The 24,949-nt window shown below is 36.7% G+C and overlaps 2 protein-coding genes across 4 annotated transcripts; both read left to right on the top strand.

Annotated features, from left to right (window-relative positions):
* The first annotated feature begins 1,743 nt into the window (after window positions 1–1,743).
* LOC126770722 (trafficking protein particle complex subunit 8) lies at window positions 1,744–16,057 on the top strand. Its single transcript, XM_050490247.1, has 19 exons — window positions 1,744–2,037; window positions 2,396–2,557; window positions 2,640–2,928; window positions 3,003–3,147; window positions 3,609–3,693; window positions 4,223–4,305; window positions 4,522–4,710; window positions 5,453–5,553; window positions 6,012–6,260; window positions 6,355–6,637; window positions 6,857–7,042; window positions 7,721–8,006; window positions 8,084–8,369; window positions 8,447–8,579; window positions 8,966–9,176; window positions 9,563–9,780; window positions 9,952–10,739; window positions 15,280–15,394; window positions 15,836–16,057. The coding sequence occupies exons 1-19, from the start codon at window positions 1,890–1,892 to the stop codon at window positions 15,974–15,976; spliced, it is 4,098 nt and encodes a 1,365-aa protein (XP_050346204.1). The 5' UTR covers window positions 1,744–1,889; the 3' UTR covers window positions 15,977–16,057.
* Window positions 16,058–19,349: 3,292 nt separating this feature from the next.
* On the top strand, window positions 19,350–23,948 carry LOC126769741 (casein kinase II subunit alpha). 3 transcript variants are annotated; one of them, XM_050488661.1, is made up of 7 exons: window positions 19,350–19,489; window positions 20,676–20,965; window positions 21,253–21,440; window positions 21,575–21,767; window positions 21,846–22,075; window positions 22,153–22,301; window positions 23,222–23,948. In XM_050488661.1, exons 1-7 carry the CDS (start codon window positions 19,453–19,455, stop codon window positions 23,308–23,310), a joined length of 1,176 nt encoding a protein of 391 aa, XP_050344618.1. In that variant the 5' UTR covers window positions 19,350–19,452; the 3' UTR covers window positions 23,311–23,948. The 3 variants fall into 3 exon arrangements, with proteins under 3 accessions (XP_050344618.1, XP_050344625.1, XP_050344633.1); XM_050488668.1 differs by lacking the exon at window positions 19,350–19,489 and adding an exon at window positions 20,081–20,303; XM_050488676.1 differs by lacking the exon at window positions 19,350–19,489 and adding an exon at window positions 20,098–20,303 and having other exon boundaries at window positions 20,532–20,965.
* Window positions 23,949–24,949: the final 1,001 nt, after the last annotated feature.

Raw genomic sequence — 24,949 nt, forward strand, 5'->3', positions numbered from 1 at the left:
GATTTTTATATCGAAATATAAATAATTTTATCACGAATGTAATGGTGTATAAGGTTTCTTCAGAAAAAGTGGTCATGAACAATAATTGCCACGGCTTAAAAAATATAAATTAGAGTAAGCACTAATGTGTGAGAGAGATTAGCGCGCAGCTACTAGCTGCGAATGAGGATCTGCGCATTCTGTGTCTCATGCTATTGATAAAAGACAGAAAGACAACAAAAGCCAACGTCGTTTTCGTCTAGTTTTTCGAATCATTACTTAATTCAGAAATATTTGATTTAGTTTTCACCCTCGGCTTTGTTCGCGTGTTATTTAAATTTAAACGGTGGTAGGCAAGTGTTAGATATCAAAATAGAAGCGCCTATTACACCTATTCCTGAGGTTCAAGCTCGCTTCATAACAAATTTCATCAAAATCTGTTTAGTATTTTAGCAGTGTCAGACAGAAACTGTTCCACTGATAAAAGTCCCTCATTTGCTTAAAACTATCACAATTAAAAATATTAGCGTTCAAATATGATGAATATCAAGAAACTTAGACCTCCTGACACGCCTCGCTTTGCCCTCGCGAAAAATGTGGGGCGAGAATCATGCCAGGAAATTAAGTAGGTCGGTGACAAATGAAGATATTGTACAAATTTTCTTTTGCAGTCTGACCCAAATAGAATAAAAATCATTATACAACATGTTTATAATATATTATTGTGATATAGAGGTGTACTAAAATGAACTTTTTATTTAATAATTCATATTTGCCATGCCATTCTAATCCCTTTATCTTGAAGAATTTCAACTTTATGCACATGTAAACTATGCGTAATGACTAGAGACTAAAGAGTTAATTAGGATTGTTTTGTTAATGATCCCAGGTATCTTCAAAACAAAGTTTTGTCAAAGTATTTATGATTGTATGATTATTGCGTCCATTATACACATATTCTTAGTAAATAGAATACAGAACAGAGTTTTGGTTACTTTATGAGATCAGTAACATAACATAAAAAAATAAAAATAATATTTATTTGTCATTTTTCCAATCCCTTAATCTCGAAGAATTGCAGACTAGACTAAGATTAAGATAAAAAAGGTTGAGAAGGCGGGATCCAACAAGACTTCGACACAATTTAGTATTATTTGATGCGTTTCATACAAAGAAAGAAAGTTTTTTTTCTGTCCAAACTATAATGTTTAGGTAAAAAACGTATAGGACAACTATTATTTGAGCTAATATTCTCTGTTGATTAGCATAAAAAAAACTGAAAAAACAAACTTGGACCCTAAGTCTTTCAAATCACGGTTTTGACAAACTGTGCGCTGGCGGGGTCGGTGTGTATTTACTTTGTAACCTATCATGTTGATATTGGCCGATGTAATCTTATCATAGGAGGCAATAAGGATGTTTTTAGGACGCCTACGGGTCGGAAAGGAGGAACTGTTAGAAGTACTCTGTATTAACTTCGTCACATCGTCACGTCAAATGATTATTAAATACAACAACATATAGTGATACATGTTCACTATGATTTATTAAATTCAAATTAACCCAGTTTTTAACACATTTTTAAATTTTAATCATAAGAATTGCCTCAGAATTAAACAATAAATAAAATTCTTCTTTTTACATGTATATTATAATTTATCACATTCATCTTTATTTCGGAATTATTCAGTTGGCAACATTTATATTGACATTTGACATATGTCATAAAAATATAATTATCAATAATATTTGTAATTTATAATAATATTTTATGATTACAATATTAACTATTAACACCCTAGAAAAGTCAACAAGTTATTTAATTATGCTTGTTTAAATAATTATATTTACCAGAAGATATGTCAAGTATTATGTTTTGAGAAAATTGAAACAAAGTAAAAATTATAATCATGGCTAAAACAGCTCAAGAGTTTATTCAAAGTTCATTTTCTCCTCTAATTGCAACATTATGTAGCCAGAAAGTAGAAAATATTGTTTCCAAAAATAATTTGACACTTCCTGAGCTTTTACAACCATTTACGTCGATGGACTGGGAAGGTATTGTTTAAATTAAACCATTACTATAAAAATAATGAAATCTACTAGTTGGTAGAGCTTTGTGCCAGCACGTCTGGGTAGGTACCAACCATTCATTAGATATTCCACTGGGAAATAATGATACTTAATATTGTTGTATTCCGGTGAGTATCCAGTGTAACTGCAGGCCCAAAGTAATAACATCTTAGTTTCCAAGATCGGTGGCACATTGGTGAGAAATGATTAATGTTTCTTACAGCACCAATGTTGATGGTGCTGACCACTTATCATTAGGTGGCCCATTTGCCTGCCTGTCTACCTATAACTTAAATAAAAAATGAGAGACTTACTAATAATATACATGTGTTTACTTTTTAAGGGCAATTTAGGGAACCAGGTGGAAGTGTTTGTACTATTAAAAATTTTAATCTAATAATAAGAGATGTGAATTGGAAACCACTTCAGCCAACTGAAGCTAGAAGACAACTTAATAATGCAGTTTTACACAACTATGATGACAAAACAGTTCCCCTTAATATTGGTCTGAATAATTTATTATATTATCATTAGCAAAACTAGTTTTATGAAGTATAAATTGAATGCATTTATCACTATATTTACAGAAGGACATCAATTTGATATCCCTCATGCAACACCTTGGTTTGATGCTTGGAGAGAGACTTATCTTGAAGTACAGTTTCCTTCTGACCATGAATTCACTAATCATTATCTGGGTTGTATTATTGTGGCAACTACACTTGATGATAATACAATTGATGTATACAATTCCTTAAATCAACAGTATGCACAGTTACAGAATGTTGCTCCACCTAAATTGCCTAAATGGTTCAATAGCTCAGTTCTTAAGTCATATCTTTTATTACATGATGTCTCTTCTGTTCCAAAAGAAAGGTAACAGCGATATAATAATAAAACATACATAATTAAGTCTATTTTGATAATGAATAACATATTGTAAATTTCAGAGCTGATAAAGCATTTGAAACATTAAAGCAAACATTTGGGGCCACAAACTGCTTTATGTTGTCAATAAACTCTATACATTCTGTAGATTCAAAACTATCAAGTGATTACTGGAGTCATTATCTTAAAAGAACTTCAGAAGTTATGGTAAGGAGATTGATAAAATTTAATTGTTCTGTAATTCTAATAATACCACAACATTTACGTTCCTTTTTTAGGTTTTAAAGGCACAAGAACATTATTTCTTTAAGTAAATGTCAATAAACAAACATAAAAAAGAATGTTCTTAGATATATTACAAAATTTTATTATTTAGTGTTCATTAATAAAATTATCATTATTATGACATATTATTATTTAATTATTATTTGAGAAGATACGAAACGGTAGTTTTGTTTGATAGCAATTATAAAAAATTATTAAAATAAAAATTAAAAAATAGTTACAAAATCACTTTGTGTATTTACTAGAAATTATGTGTCCAATGTATTATGGTGTGTTTTCATGGTGAAAAGATAACAAAAATCTGATATTAGAAAAATGTTCAAAAATCAAATCTTGCAGTTATATACCTACCCTATATACTTAATTTCTGTTTAATTTTGCAGAGTGACTCTTTGTCTGTATCAGCTCAATCTGTGACACCTGTTGAATCCCAAGCATCATTTCAATCTGTTACTATAGCAACTCCAGGTAACAATTTTAAAAAGTAAAATTATTTATATAAATATAACCTACATGTTAATATTAATACATTTTCTTATTCCAGAATGTTTTCAGCATTTTATAATGACTCCTAATTATTGTAAAAGTTAAACAATGAAGACATTGTTTTATTGTATCAATTTTACATTATTGTAAATATAATAAATAACAAAAAATGCTGAAAATTTTACTTATTTCTTTAATAACAATAATAATATCCTGGGACATTTTTCACACACGGCCATCTGATCCCAAATTAAGCTTGTACAAAGCTTGTGCTATGGAAACCAGACAACTGATATACTACTTTTTTTTTTGTAAATACATACTTATATAGATAATTACACCCACACTCAGGACAAACATACATGTTCATGCACACAAATGTCTGTCCTGGATGGGAATCGACCAACCACGCCAACCGCCTCGTAACTTCTTTATCTTAGCTTTTCAGTTTAACTGAATACCTAAAATGTATACTACTACAGATTTTAAGCATTGTTTAATTTTGTTCCAGAAGAAAAACAGGCCTCTAACACAGAAGGCATTCATCCCCTTACTACTGAGAATGATGTATATGATAATGCAAATAGTTTACAGGTAAAGTCTCATTGAAATGAGTAAAAAAAAAACTATAAAAGTTAATTTATTTATTTATATGTAATATATATAACATTATCAATATATATATATATATATTTATTTAACACAGTGACGTGTATATCGGTAACAAATGTACATAATATAGGAAAACAAAATAATAGTAATAAAGCATAAATGATATAATAATAAGAAATGCCTAAAACAATGTTTCAGCCTTATTCATTTTCTGGAAGTTCAGAAAGTGTTAATGTAACTGGAAAACCTTTAGATAGTTTAACTGAAACTCATGGTGCAGCCTTAAATGACAATGACATAGAATCAATAAAAAACTTTTTGCAAGAGTATTCAGCAAAGGCCTTAATTCCACATTTAGAAAAACAAATAGCCCAATTAACTGAAGTGGTAAGTATAATTATAAATTTTACATGTAATCCTTACTAATATTATATGCTTCCACATCTTAACTATCACTCTAGCAATCACCATGACATTTGTTATACATGTTAGTATACCAAATTTCATGGTGGTAGAGCATTGTGCAAGCTCGTCTGGGTAGGTACCATCAACACTCATCAGATATTTTACCGCAAAACAGCAGTACTTGGTATTGTTGTGTTCCGATTTGAAGGGTGAGTAAGCTAGTGTAATTACAGGCACAAGGGACATAACATCTTAGGTCCCAAGGTTAGTGACGCATTGGTGATGTAAGCAATGGTTAACATTTCTTACAATGCCAATGTCTATGGGCGTTGGTGACCATTTACCATTAGGTGGCCCATATATGTCCGCTTTCCTATTCTATAAAAAAAATAGTACAGAAAAAAACATAGAGTACCTAACAGTTCCCCCTCACATGCGGTCGTACCACAGGAGAAAACTAGGAAATTATATATATATAATATACATATATGTAAATAGACTGCAAGTGTTACATGACTATAAAAGATTACCACCAAACATCTGTAATTGAATGCTATTTATTACTGTCATATTACTGTCATATTCATTTAAAGGAAGCCAGTATAATTACAGAGATAAGCGATATAACATCTAAGTTCTAAATTGGGCAGCAGATTGATGGCTTAATTTCATTAATTTTTATAATGCCATGTTTCAATTTAATGCTAATAACTTCCCATTTTAGGTTGCTAATAAAAAAGGTGTAAGTAGATCTCTGCTGTCAGCCACAAAGAGATGGTTCACTACGGGAAAAGCAGGCAACACAGCTATTAACAATGCTGTTATGTATGTACACAGTCTGATGATATTATTATTGATATTCAATAACGTGTGGTTGTATTCCCGTATCAGTATTTTACCAAATTATTGTCTCTTCATGATTGCACAGGTGTTTGTAATATGATTCAACAAATCAAACAAATTAAATTTTCAAATATACTGTTACCAAATTATTTTCTATAAAAATTTACTGCTATTGTATTAGTGATAAGACCTTTTGGGCTGCACATATTTCTTAATTTCCTTTTGCATATATATTTAACTTGTGTAAATGAAGTATAATGATATTCCAGAATATACCATGTTGTACAACTAATGGGGAGGATAAAGCATTAAAATGCATGGAAGCATATAGCTTTATGTTACTTACGCTAATTATATATAAGTCTTACGCTAATTATATATGTCTTATGTGCATATGATCTTCATAGTTCCTTAAAAATAATAACATTGTATGGTTGTAGATATTCCAGTGATTGTCCTGAACTGCAGTTACGACGCCTCGGTGACCTGTGGTTTCTATGTGGTCAATGGCAACGCGCGTTCGACGCGTATCATACAGCAAAAAGAGAGTTCTATGCCGACAGTGCGTGGCTTTGCTATGCAGGTGCTCTAGAAATGGCCGCTATCAGCGCCTTTATGGCAGGCGAAGCAAATCGAAAAACTTTCGGTTATATGGAGGAGAGTATAGTCACATATCTTAATACATGCAGGTAATTTTTTACATGTAACGCATTTACATACAAAATGTAATTACAAAAGCGTTACAGTAATTTCTATTATAACAAATAAATTAATAATTTACAGAATGGTACAATATGCCGTAAGAGCGACATTGCTTTCCGTTCCTTGTTTGATCAACGCCGGGTTCTTCGGTGAAGCTGCGAAGCAACTTATACGCATGACTTCAGAGGATAGCGATTTGCGTAGCGCAATGCTTCTGGAACAGGCAGCCTTGTGTTTCCTTAAAGGACCGAGTAATAAGATAATGTCGAGGAAATACGCTTTCCACATGGTACTTGCTGGCCATCGATTCTCAAAGGCAGGGCAGAAAAAACACGCATATAGATGTTACAAACAAGCCTATCAGGTAAAAAGTTGTTTGGAATTATTCTTACACGATTTACCCCTATTTAAATAAGACAAAATTGTTTTATTATATATGTTTCGCAAATTCCGTCTTTAATCAGAAGTAGATAGTAATGAAAAACAATCGAGATTTATTACAAATCGAACCCACATATATGCAGTAGCGTATCTATAGTTAACCCATTAAGACAATGTAGCTTCATGAAGGCTCTCCTTCGAGGTGTACGCGGGCAGCGGCTGGCGCCTGTCGACGGACCACGTGCAGTTCGCGCTGGGCCGGCTGGCGGGCGCGCTGCGGGCGCCGCGCGACGCGGTCGCGTGGCTCGCCGCGCCGCTCGCGTCAGACTCGCCGCAGCCGCGCGCGCAGCAGGATGCCTTCCTGCGGGAGTTCATGCTCGCGCACCAGGTCAGCCGAGGACTTATTTTTTTACGATATAGGCCTCGTTGTGATCATTCGCAGTACGGGTCGAGTTATGCGTGCACACTTGAACGTTCCGATTGTCCTGTATTCATAAATCACAAAACATATATATTTATCAATTTTAATACTTTAAAAATTAATTTTCATTGCGTATTATTTTTGTTTTAACTTAAAATAATATTTTCGCCTCGACAATAGAAATCAGTGTTATTGCTTTAATACTTAGGACGCTAAACCCTAATGATTGTTACTACCTTTATATTAGTTAAAATCTGATTACATTTTATGTAATTCAAATAAATAAAATAAAATATTTAGATTTAAATATAACACAATAGAATATTTATATTGTAATACATTTAAAATTTTTGCAAAGCATGTAGTTTTGTTAAAAGTTATTGTTAATTTTATCATTTTGCGTTGACTCGTATATTTATATAATTACTTTTGGGATCGTGTTAAAGTTTTTTTCTGGTCGAATAAAAAAATTATAACGGAAGAACAATTGAAGCCACTGACTCGTACACGATCGATCTAAAAGAAAAGAGGACGTCGCACGAAGCTTGCATCCATGAGTATTTTTACAAAATTTATTATTATTACCTATCTACCAAGTCGACAGTCGGACTAACCGCACCGGAACGAAATGAGTACAATTTTCAGCAATGGGTAGAGACGTCGGAGGAGTTCGGCTCCCGCCTGTCCGTGCCGCCCGTGCCGTTGCTGGTGGCGGAGCGCACGCGCGTGGAGTGCGTGGGGCCCGCGCCGCTGTCCGCGCCCGGCCGCGCGCCCGCCGCCGCGCCCGCCGCGCCGCCCGACGCGCCGCTGTGGGCGCGCCTCGAGGAGACGCTGCTGCACGTGGCGCTCGGCGCGCCGCCCATGATCTTCCGCCCCTCGGCCGACGTGTACACGCAGCGCACCGATGGCCAGCCCATTGGGTCGCAGGGGGGTGCGTGCTCGTTGACATAACGTTAGCGGCATTATCCGGTTTGATTCGTTTCCAAACAATTATTTTTTCTTTTCCAGAACCGATGCAGATATCTATTACGCTCCATAATCCGCTGAAAGTTTCTTTGCTATTGAAAGAAATCGAATTACTGTGGCGGTTTACACCGGGCGATGGTATGGAAATGCGAGAGGAAATCTTAGACAACGAGCCGTCGTTGGCCGCGGGCCGAACGTTCGAGAGTAACGTGATTCGAGTACAGCGAATCAAATCGTTCCTGTTGGAAGGCGATTGCAAAAAACCTTTAAACTTTACGATCACCCCCTTGAAAATAGGGCAATTATCAATACATGGTGTTGCCTTTAAGTAAGTTCTTCTGCATGAACATACGATGTTATATAATTTTTTTACGAAAAAATATGTTTTTTTTTTATTATTTACAGACTTATAAATGGTGAAAGTCAAGAAAATGAAAATGGTGTCTCAATTTTTGGAAAATTGGATTTACAGAGTGACACAAATGGCTCAGATAAACTTTTACATATAACGGTTATTCCAGAGACTCCTTGTTTGCAGGTAATTTGTAGATATATATTGTCGTTATTAATAATGTATTAACCGAATTTTTGCAATGGTGGTCAATATCAAGGATTAGCCAACTGCGCAAGACATATTATATTGGAGCCTAAGTGTGTGCGCAAACACAGGTAGACTCTTTCATCCCCCTATTATATACTTTGATAGTTTTTGATGGCAATCGTACGATGTACGAGACACTAACATTGCAAACTTCTTAACTCGGTCTGGTTACGAGTGAAAATTTCTGAACATGTTATCTCAACTTTTGATAGCTCAACTCACGGCTTGTAATGCCTATCTATTACGTTGGCCTTGTCAATATACTAGTGCTAGTTACTAGTCGACGGTGACAATTAATTATGGAATAAATAAATAAATTTCAGATGACACTCTCGGAATTTAGCCCAGATGTGATAAGTGGAGAAATAATAACAGTCGACCTTGAATTTCGGAACGTTGGTCCAGTTGAAATGAAAAACTTATATGTAGCAGTCTCTCATCCAGACTGCATGAGCATCTTAAACGCCGACGTGGATGAGGACAATTTCAAAGCGCTATACGAAGAAAAATACCGGGAACCGCCTAATTTTTCTGGTGAGAAAATGTTATACATCATATGTATTATTATCAGATAGTCCTGTAGGTACTATTTGATAATAATTTGAAATAAATTACGTTTGAAATAAATATAACGATTCCCGTAGAAGGTGGTGAAATAATAAACTAGGTCATTGAACAAAATTCAGTAGTAGTAATAATATATTTATGTTCAATTTAATAAATTGTAGTAAAAAAAAGTGTTATATTTAATCAATTTATTAAGAAAATTAGAAACTCTTACATACATTTCACATTTGAGTTATTGTTCACAAAACACTATTTTAATTACCATAAGTAGCTAAGAGAAGGTGGTAAAATTAGATATATTTCGTAATTCCTTTGATCGAGTACGAGAGCAGGTCATTGTACGTCTCCCGCAGACGAGCGCGCGGCGCGGGCGGCGGCGCGGGCGCAGGCGGCGGCGCGACGCACGCGGCTGGTGGCGCCGAGCCTGGCACCCGCCGCGCCAGTACGCGCTGCGCTGCTTCTGCGGCCGCATGCGCGTGCCTCGCGCCTGCTATTGCTGGCCTACTACGAGACAGGGCAGCGCGCGCGCCCCCATCGACTGCTCCGGCACGTGTTCTGCTTTGAACCCGCCGTGAGTTTCCGGTGATATGAGTTTCCAAACTTTATAATTATTTCTATTTACTTGTAACCGGACATATATACTATTAACATGGCATGCGCCTACTATACTTCTGTCGAAATCTCCTTTTATAAGAGAAGTATCGATCGGCGAGATATTTAATTATTTAATTTTTGTTTCTAGGAAACAGTCGAAATTTTAGCTACGCCTAGAAGAGGCTTGAGTGTTACCGATGATAGAGTTTTTGAGAATATGCACTTATCTGTCGAAGTCAAAAACATATGTAACGAAAAAGAAGATGATATTACTGTAGAAATATTAGAGGCGTCACTATTGAGCAGACAATGGAGGTTGACAGACCTAATTACGACTCTGGATGCGGACAATGCGTTAATTTCTCGTGAGAGAGTACATCTTATACTAAAAAGCGCGAGAATTTTCGAAAAGTTAAACGAAGGTCAGGTGGAATTTTCTTCCCTCAAAATAGCTAAACATCTTCCAGAAAGCCGAGTAGGCGTTAATAAACCCCCTTATTCAAAATTTGTGACAGATGGAATATCATCTTTAAGTGATGGTGTTGAATCTATACAAAACTATGAAAAAAGAACTGGACTTATACAGTCAATGTTTATATTAAGATGGAAGGCTCACAATAAAAAGACCAGCAGAACGGCTATAGGTCAACATTGCCTTTGGTTAGAGTGTTTCGCTAAAGCGATCTCCCATGTAAGAGCAAAAATAACTATGGATATATTAAATACTATCCAACTTGATGGAATCGAAAGTCGTTCCGAATCAAACGATGTGAAAGAAAAAAGTAATATTGTTATTTTTAGACTAGAACATTCCAATCACATTAATCATAATTTTATAACTAATAAATTATGTATAATACCAGTAACCATAAATATAGTAAATTGCTATGGAGTGCCTGTTTCGGTGTTTATAGATATGTCAAAGCAGCAAAATAGGTAAGAGTTTCAGAGTAAAGTTGATTCAAATATATCAAATGTATCACTTTTGTTACTTAAGAACATATTGTTATAATATATTTTACTAAGAGATCACTTACAATATTACCACAAACCACACACAGCCCTTTTGCAAGAAAACTATGTTTGTTCGATTTATATTATTTCAAAAATGTGTAAAGAAATGTCTGAATCACTATATAATCTGTTTTTAATGAGTCACAGTTGCCATGTTTAAATGACAAAGGGACAAAATTAAATTACATATTTAGTTCAATACATCACACAATATTTATCAAAATAAATAACATTTATGTTTAAAAAGCTCATCATTAAATAGTTTTAGAGATATAACAAGATATTTTAATCCCAAAACGACATATGTAACTAATAAATATACAGTTATTATGAATATAGTGCATATTACATATTAGTTACTTAGTGTTAGGAATAAGTCAAAACTATAAATAAAAAGTACTAAAAATTGTCTATGATCTCATCTCAATATTTTTTATAAGCTACGTGTGAGTAGAGTCTATGTCAATTAACTCAGTGACAATTAATACGTTAATAGTATATAGTCGAATGAATAAACAAAAACAAGACTAATAATAACAATAATACACTTAGTTTATCTTGTTACAATTCCAGTGTCAATATTATTTTATTTAATGAAATATTAACTTATTAGAAATAGTTACGTCCACGCGAGCAAAAGGATAAATATGGTTGTATTTTTATTGGTGTATCCATCGTTAAAGTGCAGTGACGGAGAAAGAATACATTTCACTGCCCCTCTCTTTCCCATGGGTGTCGTAAGAGGCGACTAAGGGATATCTGAGCGACCATCTGCTCGCCTGGTGGTAGGATGCTAACATCCGCCTGGCTTGTTACCACCGTACGCATGGTGAAAAACTCGTGAAGTGGCTTGCAGCCGCGTTTCGAGGTCAGCCAGCGTACAGCCAGAGCCCGAGCGAGTATTGCCGCGATGGGTGTTGGTCCGGTTGGAGACGGCTGTTGAACCAATGCCGGGGGAAACTGTATTGACCTGCCGGTCAGGGAGACCCGAAGAAACGGCTGTTCCGCTGGCCGCCCGTGGCATAGTACAGGGGCCCGAGCGTGCCTAACCAGCTCGTGAGGCTGCCCCACCAGGCCACGCATAATCTCGGGGTGGACCGTCGTGCCGGTTGGTGACCGGTAGGTGGGGTCCCGGCGGCCACTTCCGGGGGGGTTCGGGGGCCCTTCCGTCCGGCGGGTCAGTGTATTTTTCCTTTTGGCAACCACTTGGGGAAACACGCCTCCACACTTTGCCCATCCCTATCGTGGCAATACATCGCTCGCTTCACGTCTCTTTTCCATTTAATTTCTCCCAAATGGCGCAACAAAAAAGAAATAACGGTCGTACAGCGGTGCTCACCCCCACCATACCCTCGCTGTTTGAGGTCGAGTTCTCTAACATCCGAGGACTCCACACTAACCTCAACGCTGTCCACCACCATCTCGAGACAGCACGGCCAGCAATGTTGTTTCTCACGGAGACACAAATACTCCGTCCTGCCGATACCAGCCACCTTAATTATCCCGGCTACACGCTTGAAGAATCCTTCAAAGCGAAAGCCGGAGTATGCTTGTTCGTCAGGACGGATGTTTGCTGTCACCGACTGCGCTGCTTGGAGGACCCCTCCTTCTCCATGTTGGTGGTACGTGTGGACCTGGTTCGTCAGAGCCGAGTCTACGTGTGCCTCTACAGATCCCACAATGGTGACTTGGAGACAAGCCGACTATTTGACCATCTTAGTCGGGTGGCAGATGCTGCGCAAGAGCAATTTCCTAACGCGGAATTGGTGTTTTTGGGGGACTTTAATGCTCACCACGAATCCTGGTTGAAATCCCTCAAAACTGACTATGCTGGAAGGACTGCTCATGCTTTTGCTCTCACACATGACTTGACCCAACTGGTTGATCAGCCCACCAGGATCCCAGACATTGATGGGCAAGCACCTTCTCTACTGGACCTTCTGCTGACTTCTCACCCGGTGGAATATCAGGTTGTGGTTCAGGCTCCTCTTGGCTCTTCGGATCACAGCCTTATTTCTACCAGAGTGCCACAGGCCAAGCTGCCGCCACTAGCGGTATGCAAACGTCGCGTTTGGCACTATAAGTCGGCGGATTGGGACGGTATGCGCGATTACTATGCGTCGGTCCCTTGGAAGGAACGTTGCTTCAGTGGGAATGACCCGACAGCTAGTGCCGCTGCTGTTGCTGGCGAGATCATGCTGGGAATGGAATACTACATTCCTAGCTCAGATCTCGTCAGTAGGAGTACGCGTAACCGTTGGTTCACTCGTGAATGTGCCGATGCTGTATCAGCTAAGCAGGCGGCATATCGCAAGTGGATCAACGGCTGCATTAGCGGGGCATCTAACATTGACTCACTGAAAGCAAACTATAATAAAAATTCCAAGTCCTGTAGAAAGGCATACACGAGAGCGGATGCACAGCGCATTGTACAGATTGGTCATGACCTTGTTTCGCATCCTAGGGGCTCCCGTAGCTTCTGGCGTCTGACCAAGTCTGTGCAAAACAATTTCTGCCAACCTTCGCTGCCACCGCTCAGAAATCCGGACGGATCGCTAGCTCACAGTCCGCAAGAGCAAGCTGATCTCCTGGCTAAACTCTTTGCCGACAATTCCGTCATCGATGATTGTAGTGCACTGCCACCTACAATACCTGCATGTGGCCATACGATGCCTGACATAAAAATCAGGCAACGTGATGTGCGTGCGGAGCTGCAATCACTTGATGTACGGAAAGCTAGCGGTCCCGATGGAATACCAGCCATAGTGCTGAAGAAGTGCGCAGCGGAGCTGTCTCCTGTGTTAACGCGCCTGTTCCAACTTTCTCTCTCTTCGGGAAGTGTGCCGGAGGCTTGGAGAAGAGCTAATGTGCAAGCGGTTCCCAAAAAAGGGGATCGGTCTGACCCGGCAAATTATCGGCCAATAGCTATCACCTCAGTACTTTGTAAGGTGATGGAACGGATTTTAAACAACCAACTGATCCATTACCTAGAAGATCACTGTCTAATTTATGATCGTCAGTACGGTTTTCGACCAAAACGGTCCACAGGTGATCTTCTAGCGTACGTAACACACCTCTGGGGTGAAGCTATCGACAAGCATGGAGAATCGTTGGCTGTCAGCCTCGATATCTCCAAGGCTTTCGACAGGGTCTGGCACAGAAGTCTTCTCTCCAAGCTACCGGCATATGGTCTGCCTGCTCAGCTATGCACCTGGATTGCCAGCTTCCTACACAAGCGTAGCCTTCGTGTTTTAGTAGATGGTTGCGCTTCACAATTCTATGTAGTGAATGCTGGGGTCCCCCAGGGATCTGTGCTATCTCCCACACTCTTTCTTTTGCATATCAATGATATGCTCTCCCTTGGGAACATACATTGCTATGCAGATGATAGTACAGTGCATGGTGGATACCACGGACGCGCAGTGGCTGGGCGGGCGGAAACTGAGGAGAGGCGGGAGAATCTTGTCATTGAACTCGATAGGACGTTAGATCTCATCGCCAAATGGGGCTCTGATAATCTTGTTGAGTTTAATGCCAAGAAAACACAGGTATGCGCTCTCACGGCGAAAAAGTCAACATTTTCCCCTCTTCCCTCCCTCTGTGGTACTCCGCTGGTGATGCAAAGCAAAATCGCCATGCTGGGGATTGACGTTCGCTGCGACCTTAGTTCAAGGGATTACATCGAAGCTGTTATAAAAACAGCTTCACGGAAACTCGGAGTTCTGAACAAGGTGCGGCGCTTTTTCACGCCACAACAACTGTGCCTGCTGTACAAAACACAGGTACGGTCTTGCGTGGAATATTGCTCGCACCTTTGGGATGGCTCCGCTAAGTACCTACTTGAAGCCTTGGACCGGTTGCAGCGACGTGCCGTACGCATTATTGGCGACGTAAAGGTCACAAACACCCTTGAACCTTTACAATTGCGTCGTGAGATAGCAGCACTGAGCGCTTTCTATCGACTGTATCACGGCGAGTGCTCTGAGGAATTATTCTCTCTAATTCCTGCTTCCCCCTTCCTTCTTAAGTCCACGCGGGCTGGTTCTCGATGTCACCGCCTAACTGTGACATCAATTCCATCGCGAACAAAGAAATTTGGCAACTCCTTTCTTTGTCGCACTTCCAAAAAATGGAATTCCTTACCAGCTCACGTATTCCCCTCCTCTTACAACCCGGGTTCCTTCAAACGAGGCGTGAAGAGGCATCTTGCGGGCCGGCAAGGCGAAGGCGGCTAGTGCAGAACGTTTTTCCCGTCTGTACTGGCCGTCGTCGCGTTTGGACTCTACTACCACTTACCATCAGGTGGAGTAGAGTCATTTGCCCTCCCGGCGATATAAAAAAAAAAAAAAAAAAAAATACAAATGTATGAAATAATTTCTTTAACAGATAATCATCGCTCAACTTGTCCATTATTAAAATTTTATAAATAAATATCCCAAAAATATGATTACCTAATTTTTAGAGAATCGTCTGGCGAACTTGGTTGGACTGGTGCATTAAGCAATGGCTTAGATCCAGACTCCAAAGAGTTGGGCTTGAATATCACATTGGAGAAATTTGAGTCCCGGCGTGTACAGGTATAAAATCCACATATTATCTATTAGCAATTCGATGTTACTATATTATTATTAGTGTCGCTATGTATTTCATAAGGTAAGAAAGTAATTTTTCACGTAAATAACGAGAGTAAATAATAAATAATTTAAACCGGTCAATCAAAAGTATTTTAAATATCTAAGATACAAAGAATATCTAAGAAATATCTGAAAATGTCAATAATTTTTTGACATGTTTTTATATTAATTGTTTATTACGTATACATTTGTTAACATTTTATTATTACTTCCATGTCTACTGTTACCCAATTTTGCAACTACGATTTACTAATACCTTAGGATTATAACTTACGATTTGGATTTGGCTACTACTAGCTAATACGATTATTTCAGCTATACCTTGTGTTCACCGCTAGGACATATTGACTCAGAATAAATTGACATAAATGTTATTGTTTGAAGGTACGTGCTTTATGCGCAGCACCTGGCACCTACCACGTGGGCTCCGCCTTCTCCGTGACGACGGCTTGGGGTGCTGACAACCGCGCAACCACCCACTTTCCTAATAGCACCTCTTTACTAGTCGTTAAACAAATTATCTAAATATAGTACTTGTTTATTTATATAATTAAACTACTCATTATTCAAACTAAATAAATCCAAGAATAAAAAGCTTGAAATTCACAGTTTTATTTATTTCACTTTCTAAACGGTATTACTATCATTATACATTTATAGGTACATGGTAACCTATAAATATACATAGTAGTATACATGAATATATATTTTTAATTTTATTTTAATTAAAATATACGAAATAGACAAATAGCTCAGGAAAAACTAAAGTATTCTTAAATTAGATTGTGTCCATCTTAAAAAGGCAATATTTTTTTAAGTGTCTACCTATATAAAATTATTTCTAAGACTAACTGGTTACTATAAATATTTTACGATCTGGATCAATATATGATTTTGATTACATTCGCATATCTATATAAAAATATCGAGTTTAATTTTAAAACAAAATCAACATTGTTTATGTTGATTTTTGACATTTAGAAAAATTTTACCAGCAAATTAAAACAACGTGACGTAATCTGCGTCGGATGAAATTCTGCTTCGTCTTTGATGGAGTAGCGTGGTAAACTAAGTTCCAGAACTTTTCTTAAGCAGAAGAGGAGGAAACAGCAGTTTGACATTTATGGGCTTTTAGTTTGTCTCTATTAAGTACCTTTTTTATTGTTGAAATGAATTGAAACGCGTAATGTTTTTCCTGTTTTTCAAGAAAGGTGATAAAACCCTCTTGAAAAACTACAGACCAATCTCCCTCCTGAGTCACGTGTATAAGCTGTTCTCAAGAGTCGTCACGAACCGTCTCGCCAGACGACTTGACGAGTTCCAGCCCCCAGAGCAAGCCGGCTTTCGATCAGGCTTCAGCACCGTGGACCACATCCATACTGTTCGGCAGATTGTGCAGAAGACCGAAGAGTACAATCAGCCGCTGTGTATGGCATTTGTGGACTACGAGAAAGCCTTCGACTCCATCGAAACCTGGGCAGTGCTCGACTCATTGCAGAGATGTCATATCGATTGGAGATATATCGAGGTACTGAGATGTCTGTACAACGCCGCTACAATGACTGTCCACATCCAGGACTATAAGACGAAGGCGATCCAACTGCGCAGAGGGGTGAGACAGGGGGATGTAATATCCCCGAAACTGTTCACCAACGCGTTGGAAGACGTTTTCAAAACGCTGGATTGGACTAGGTATGGAGTCAATGTAAACGGCGAGTACATCTCACACCTTCGATTTGCCGACGATATCGTCATCATAGCAGAGTCGCTGGAACAACTCACCGAAATGCTGCGTAGCCTAGGCGAGTCTTCCCGGCGTGTCGGTCTCGGTATGAACTTGGACAAGACCAAGGTCATGTTCAATAGGCATGTCGTGCCGGGACCGATATACGTCGAGGGGAAACCTCTCGAAGTTGTTAGTGAATATACCTACCTAGGACAGATAATACAAGTCGGTAGGAACAACTTCGAGAAGGAAGCCGATCGAAGAATTCGCTTGGGATGGGCAGCATTTGGCAACCTTCGTCAAGTCCTCAAGTCGTCTATACCGCAATGTTTGAAGACGAAAGTCTTCAACCAATGCGTCTTACCTGCCATGACATACGGTGCCGAAACGTGGACACTAACTGCGGGACTAGTCCACAAATTCAAAGTCGCTCAGCGTGCTATGGAGCGAGCTATGCTCGGAGTATCTTTGAAGGATAAGATCAGAAATGAGATTATCCGGAAAAGAACCGGAGTCACCGACATAGCTTGCAAAATTAGCAGGCTGAAGTGGCAGTGGGCTGGTCACGTATGTCGTAGGACCGATGGCCGTTGGAGCAGACGAGTCCTAGAGTGGAGACCGCGAATCGGCAAGCGCAGCGTAGGGCGCCCTCCAGCCAGGTGGACCGACGACCTTAAGAAGGTGGCGGGCACCAACTGGATGCGGAAGGCGGAGGACAGGGAGCTTTGGCGCACCTTGGGAGAGGCCTATGTTCAGCAGTGGACAACGATTGGCTGTTGATTGATTGAATGTTTTTCCCCCACTGTGGGGGGAAAACATTACCGTGGGGGAAACGCGTCGGAATACCCGCTAAAAAACTAGCGGTACCCTTTCCGTCTTAACGAGAAGCGCGACGGGATCGCTTGCGCATGCTATCGTGTCTCAATTAGGTACCTTTTTTTGACGCTGGAAAAACGCGTTTCCCCCGCGGGAACAGTGGGAGGGCATGTGGGGCTCGCCGGTGTCCAAGGTGCCGAGTGCGCCCCGAACATCGGAATAACCACTAAAAAACCAGCGGTACCATTTCCGTCTTAACGAGGAGTGCCAGGGGATCGCTTGCGCATGCTACCGTGTCTCTATTAGCTACCTTTTTTTTGACGCCTACTGTAACTAGTTTGTCTCTCATTTTCGAGTTTCATTTAATTTTTTCTCGGGTTAATTAATTAATGGCGTTAATGGGTTTCGCGAGAAAGGTAGCAGCTGATTTTACCAGTTTTTGTAAAATCCAGTTTAGATTTTAGTTTTCAAAATGTATTGTCACCATATGACCTTGACATCATTTATTACATTTAAAGCAGCGCAGCGAAGCTAACGTCTGGTAAGCTGTAACTATAATTGCCAAATGGTTCCTAACTCGTTTGTCATTTTTGTTAATGCTAAAACTGAAAACTTCAAGGCAATGGCAAATAGAGGAACAGCGGCGAAGAACGACGGGTTTATTTTAAGCATTTTGTTAAAAAAAACATCATTCGACTTCTGAAGTAAGAAATAAGTTCACAAAACTATGAAAAGAAGATGTAACTATAATAGAGGCGTATAATAAGAAAAACATTTTAATTCTATATTTATTTATTGTTTACAATAACCATCACTTTCGATGTTGTATTTATATTGGGTGTCCCGTGACGGCAACATTTTTTTTTTTTTATAGAATAGGAAGGCGGACGAGCATATGGGCCACCTGATGGTAAGTGATCACCAACGCTCTTAGACATTGGCATTGTAAGAAATGTCAACCATCGCTTACATATCCAATGCACCACCAACCTTGGGAACTAAGATTTTATGTCCCTTGTGCCTGTGATTACACTGGCTCACTCACCCTTCAAACCGGAACACAACAATATCAAGTATTGCTGTTTTGCGGTAGAATATCTGATGAGTGGGTGGTACCTACCCAGACGAGCTTGCACAAAGCCCTACCACCAGTAAAGATGTTTTTATGTAATGTAAACATGTTTTTATGTAATTATTTATTGAAGTATTATAAATAATAATTAACTCATTCTATTTTTTATCTCCTACAGATAATTTACAAACAAAATATATTTTGCTCTATTGTTCTCAAATTTTACTTTAGGAAAAATATTACCAGTATTATAAAATTGTTATTATAAGCAAGTATAGTTGTCGATGTAACTAGTTTTCACAAAATGTAGATAATAATACATTTTATTTAGATTTAGAAAACTTTGCAATAATGATTTAATAAATAATAATAAAATAAATAATAAAAATGAAATGGAATAACACGTTTCTCTATCTACGTTTAGGTAAATATTAATTTACAAACTAAATAGTACTATTTGTTATCTGTTTGTTTCACTTGCTCTCATTTTACATAAAACATAAATTTGTTTAAAAGGTAAAAAAAACGAAGAAAAACCAAAATGTGTGTTCATTTTCAAGTTCCGAACTTTAAAAGTTAATTTAATTTTAAATTTGTATAAGAAATGTAACATTAACAATGCTAACTTAATAAAAATTGCCTACCTTTTAACGCTACTTATTAAAGTTTTTTTATTTGCTTTACAGTTGTTTATATTTAAATAATTCTTGTTACTTGATGAAGTACTAAATTTACTCTCTTCACGGTAAATAATATTAACTAAATTGAAAGAATAAAGGAAAAAATAAAAATTTCAAACCTCAAATATATATTTTTAAATGCTATAAAGCTTGAAATTTTTTATATACAACTGCTAGGTATTAAAAAAACAAACACATTAATTATATCAATATTTAGCATATATTGGCTTAATATAAATTATTACGGTACGTTTGAATTTTTTTGACTAAAGACAATCTGTTGTACATTCTACATTCGCTTTGTAGGCAGTGTCAAACAAACAACAAGTCGACAAAATGGTGTATAGTAGGGGCGGGAGGGAGAGAGGAGACTAAGACTAGAGCAATGGTAGATGGATGGATGGGCGTCCATCTTGAATTTTGCTGATTTTGTGCCGGTTATGTGATAAAAGTGTAATTTGTATATTAGACCTCCAGTTAATTGTTAATTTTCAAGAAGTTTATGTATGCTTAAACTATTTATTGTTTAAAATAAGATAATCTACAGGAATGTGTTAGGTATGGGAATGTGCCTGATTCATTTAATCATTTGACGAGTAATGGCGTGCGTTTTTCTCCTGAAGACTTTCAAATTTTAATTCATGTCATAATTGTAGCATTAGCTGTACATTATATTTAACTAACAATTTGATATTATTAATACTAAAATAGCATAGCCTATCCTTTCAATATTAAATAAAGTCGCGTAGTTTGATTTGAAATGACTGAGTTGGATGTCGTTTTTAGGTTATACATCAATACAAGTGACTCGTAATCGCTCGCAATCGCTAGTAATGACTCTCAGTGTGACAAGTTGAACAATTAAAATTACTATAGTCAAGTGTAATAGTGAATGTCTCAAAGTGACGTCGAAAATATTTTTATTCACAGTATCATTACTCAAGACATATGCGATTTCCGGTAAGAGTGTCGTCGACAAGAACTTAGGTTGGCAAAGACCGCATTATAATACCATGGCAGTACCTAGTAGAGCCCGGGTATATGCCGATGTTAACTCACAAAAGCCAAGAGAATATTGGGATTATGAAAGCTATGTGGTGGACTGGGGAAACCAAGAAGACTATCAGTTAGTTCGAAAGCTTGGGCGCGGAAAATATAGTGAAGTATTCGAGGCAATAAATATCACAAATAATGAGAAATGTGTAGTAAAAATATTGAAGGTGAGTTAATTTACATCCATCACTCAATACATATAATAATCTTACTAACTTTTTATAACTTTTTTTAATGTTGTGGATATTTAATTGAATTAATTTTGAGCATGGTAGAAAATTAGCAAAATGAGTATTAAATATGATCAATTTTGTTATGATATTCAAGGATTGTAAAATCAAATCGAAATTAAATTATTTAAAACATATTAGTAAAGTGAACAGAGTAATTAATAAAAGCATTTGTGTTTACATTTTTAAATTAGTTTTAAGTGTGATTAAATATTTTGTTGCAGCCGGTTAAAAAGAAGAAGATTAAAAGGGAAATTAAAATATTAGAGAACTTAAGAGGAGGCACAAACATTATAACTTTACAAGCTGTCGTAAAAGATCCAGTATCTCGCACTCCAGCTTTAATTTTTGAACATGTGAACAATACTGATTTTAAGCAACTATATCAAACATTGTCAGACTATGATATAAGGTAATATATTCAACTATTTAAAAAAATATTTCAGTTGTTAAATATTGACCCTAATAATATAATCATTCTCTATAATTCATTGGATATTCTTGGTTTAAGTTACTCTACATTTAATTCATAAATGTTTTCTCCAGGTTTTACTTGTATGAACTTTTGAAGGCTTTAGATTACTGCCACAGTATGGGTATTATGCACAGAGATGTGAAACCACATAATGTAATGATTGACAATGATAATAGAAAGTTACGTCTCATTGACTGGGGTCTAGCGGAGTTCTACCATCCAGGTCAGGAGTATAATGTTCGCGTAGCTTCTAGGTACTTTAAGGTAGTAAATTTTTTTACCGGTCAATTTAATATCATTTCTAAATTAGAATTCTTAATAAATATTCTTTTATTTTTTCAGGGTCCGGAACTTTTAGTTGATTATCAAATGTATGATTATTCACTTGACATGTGGTCACTAGGATGTATGTTAGCGTCCATGATCTTCCGTAAAGAACCATTCTTCCATGGTCATGATAATTATGATCAGCTTGTACGTATTGCGAAAGTGCTGGGCACTGAAGAGCTCTTTGAATATTTGGATAAATATCATATAGAATTAGATCCTCGATTTAATGACATTCTTGGAAGGTAATATAATGGTACCTTATCATGTGATATAAGATTATAAATTAATAATAATAATTAAAAATCTTTTAATGTTATAGACATTCTCGCAAACGATGGGAGAGATTTGTCCATTCAGAAAATCAACATTTGGTCTCTCCTGAAGCATTAGACTTTCTAGATCGCCTCCTTCGCTACGACCATTATGAGCGCTACACAGCTCGTGAAGCAATGGATCATCCTTACTTTTGTAAGTTATTATGCCTTTGTCTAAAATACCAAACTGGTTACCCAATAGGATGTTTACAGACTGTCATATAGATATATTGCATTATTATAACAAAATTTTAACATTTAAATCTTCTTTGTTACTTTCAAATATAACTTTTACTTGGTGGTAGGGCATTGTGTAAGCCAATTTGTCTAGGTACCACCCACTCATCACATTTTCTATCACCAAATAGCAATACTTAGTACTGTTATGTTCTGGTTTGAAAGGTAAGTGAGCCAGTATAACTACAAACACAAGGGACATAATATCTTAATTTCCAAGGTTGGTTGCACATTGACAGTTATGTTCCAATGCCTGTAGGTGGTGGTGACCACTTATTATTATGTTACAAATTTCCCAGTCTATGTAGATTGGGAAATGAAACCTGTGATAGGTATGTACCATTTAAAAAAATCTAATATTTACTTAATTTAGAAAACAAACTAAAAGAGTACCCATAAAAGTTTTTGTTTTGACAATATTGGTTAAAACTCACATCTTTTTGTGTACTATATGAAAAGTATAATAATGTCCTCCAGACCGATTTCGGCTACGGCGGCACATTGTATTGTATTGTGTACACATTTCCAACTTCCCGGCTCCAGGCTGCTACTGAGAATTTTCTGACAGAAAAACCCAATAACTTTTGATTGGCCCCATCTGGGAATTGAATCCAGGACCTCCGGGTCAGCGGCCTTAGAGGAGTAGGCTTGGAGCTCATTCCATCATGTCGCTCCACTGTAGTTTTATGGTCACACATATGACCAAATTTTATGCATACTTGGTTTAATGTTTTAATATTCAAACCAATGGGCCATCTCATGACATAATATGAAATAAAATTTCCAATAAATTTATGTAATTTCCTATATAATAATCTAATAAATTATAATTTCCAGACCCAATTGTGAAGGAGCAAGGCCGAATGGTTTCTTCAAATTCACCTAGTCCTAATGCATTGCAAGGACCAATAAATGCAGCAGAGTAATTGTTATTAAATTCCATAATGCTCTTTATTAAACTATATATTGAAGTATTTACCTGTAAATGAATTCCTGAGAATGAGAAAAGAAGCCAAGAGTAACAACACCAAATACAGTCTACTGAAAGTATAATGAATACACAAAGGAGATGGCAAAGTGTGTTTCCATTCAGTTTACAGCTCTGAAGTATTTCCAATGTAACTAAATGGAAGTAAATTTGGAAAGACAATATAATTTAGTGTTTAATGTTAGTAAAATCTGGTTTATTCATTGTTTTTAAAGTGTTTTTTCTCTGGTACAAACCAACGAGTCCAAGGAAATGTACACTGCTGTTACTTTCAAGTATCGAATGGGTTTGAAATTTTAAAGAATTTAGATTCAACAACCATCTTTTATGTAAAGTTCAATATGAATTATTGAAATAACAAAAAAATATCTGGAGTTTCATTGCACTTGATCTTTTGCATTTATTAACCTATGGTATTGATATTGTAATTACTTGTATGATATATTGATAACACCTGCATACCATTTGCAAATACTGGTTAGCAACTTTTTGTTGGTACTTCAATTAAAATTTTGTATTTATGTTATAATAATAAAATGTAGATATGTGTGATAAATACAAAATTTTAAGATGTAACTGTTTTTTCATTACATGATTTATACAAATACCAGTAAAATTTAATTTTGATTAGATATGTCAATAAAATATTGCTTCTATTAGTATATTTTTAGTAAGTTATGTTAGTGTCCTATAATATAGTTAAATCGAATCAATCTTCAACATTAAAATGGGCCTCATTGATTATAATTTATTTTTAGTGTGATAACTTCAAGTTAATGCATCAAAATTCTTAATAAAAAAACTAACTGGTTGGAAATGGTTTGGATTTTTTGTTTATTATAAAATATGCTTTTGAAGATACTATATACCTATTTTTAACCAACTTCAAAAACGGAGGGTCTTAATTCCGTTTTTTTTTTAAATTAAATACATCAAAAACTAAACGTATATGTCGGAAAATCATAACACTGAGTGGTAAAGCTAAACTAAATTTATTTTTAGTACTTTTCAATACAGTAAGTTAAAGGTAAAATCATTTCAAATATTTATTTCTTGAAATAAAATTGTCGATCATAATATAAAATTTTGATCAAGAAGATACATAGTATTACCTCAGGACAACTTCTAAGGTGTATAACTTAAGCATTAAAAAGTATTATTAACAAACGTTAACGACATCATGGTTTTATAAATACATATGAGTAATAACAAGTTTGATAACCCATGTAATGAAATAAAAATAAATTTGATTCAAATCGGATTCTTGAACTTCGGACGGCACATTTTGTAGTGAAAATTGAAATGACTGAAGTGTTTTTAATTTAATAATTGTATTTTTGTAATCAAAAACTTGTAGTTTTTGTTCCAAATTGGAGTTTCACATAAATGTCTAAAAAACCTCGTCTGTGTTTACACAATTTTTTTGAGGAGACGATTCGCGGTATGGGTGAGTATGCATATGCGGTAACAGATACCAGTAAACCAGATTCGTAAACACTAATTTCGCCTTGTGTATAAATAGAGATTTCAAGATTGTGTCTACAGAATCGGCACCATTACTAACTTGCTTTATTCTC

The sequence above is a fragment of the Nymphalis io genome, chromosome 1 (assembly GCF_905147045.1).
Source record: "Nymphalis io chromosome 1, ilAglIoxx1.1, whole genome shotgun sequence".
Classification (NCBI taxonomy): Eukaryota; Metazoa; Arthropoda; class Insecta; order Lepidoptera; family Nymphalidae; genus Nymphalis; species Nymphalis io.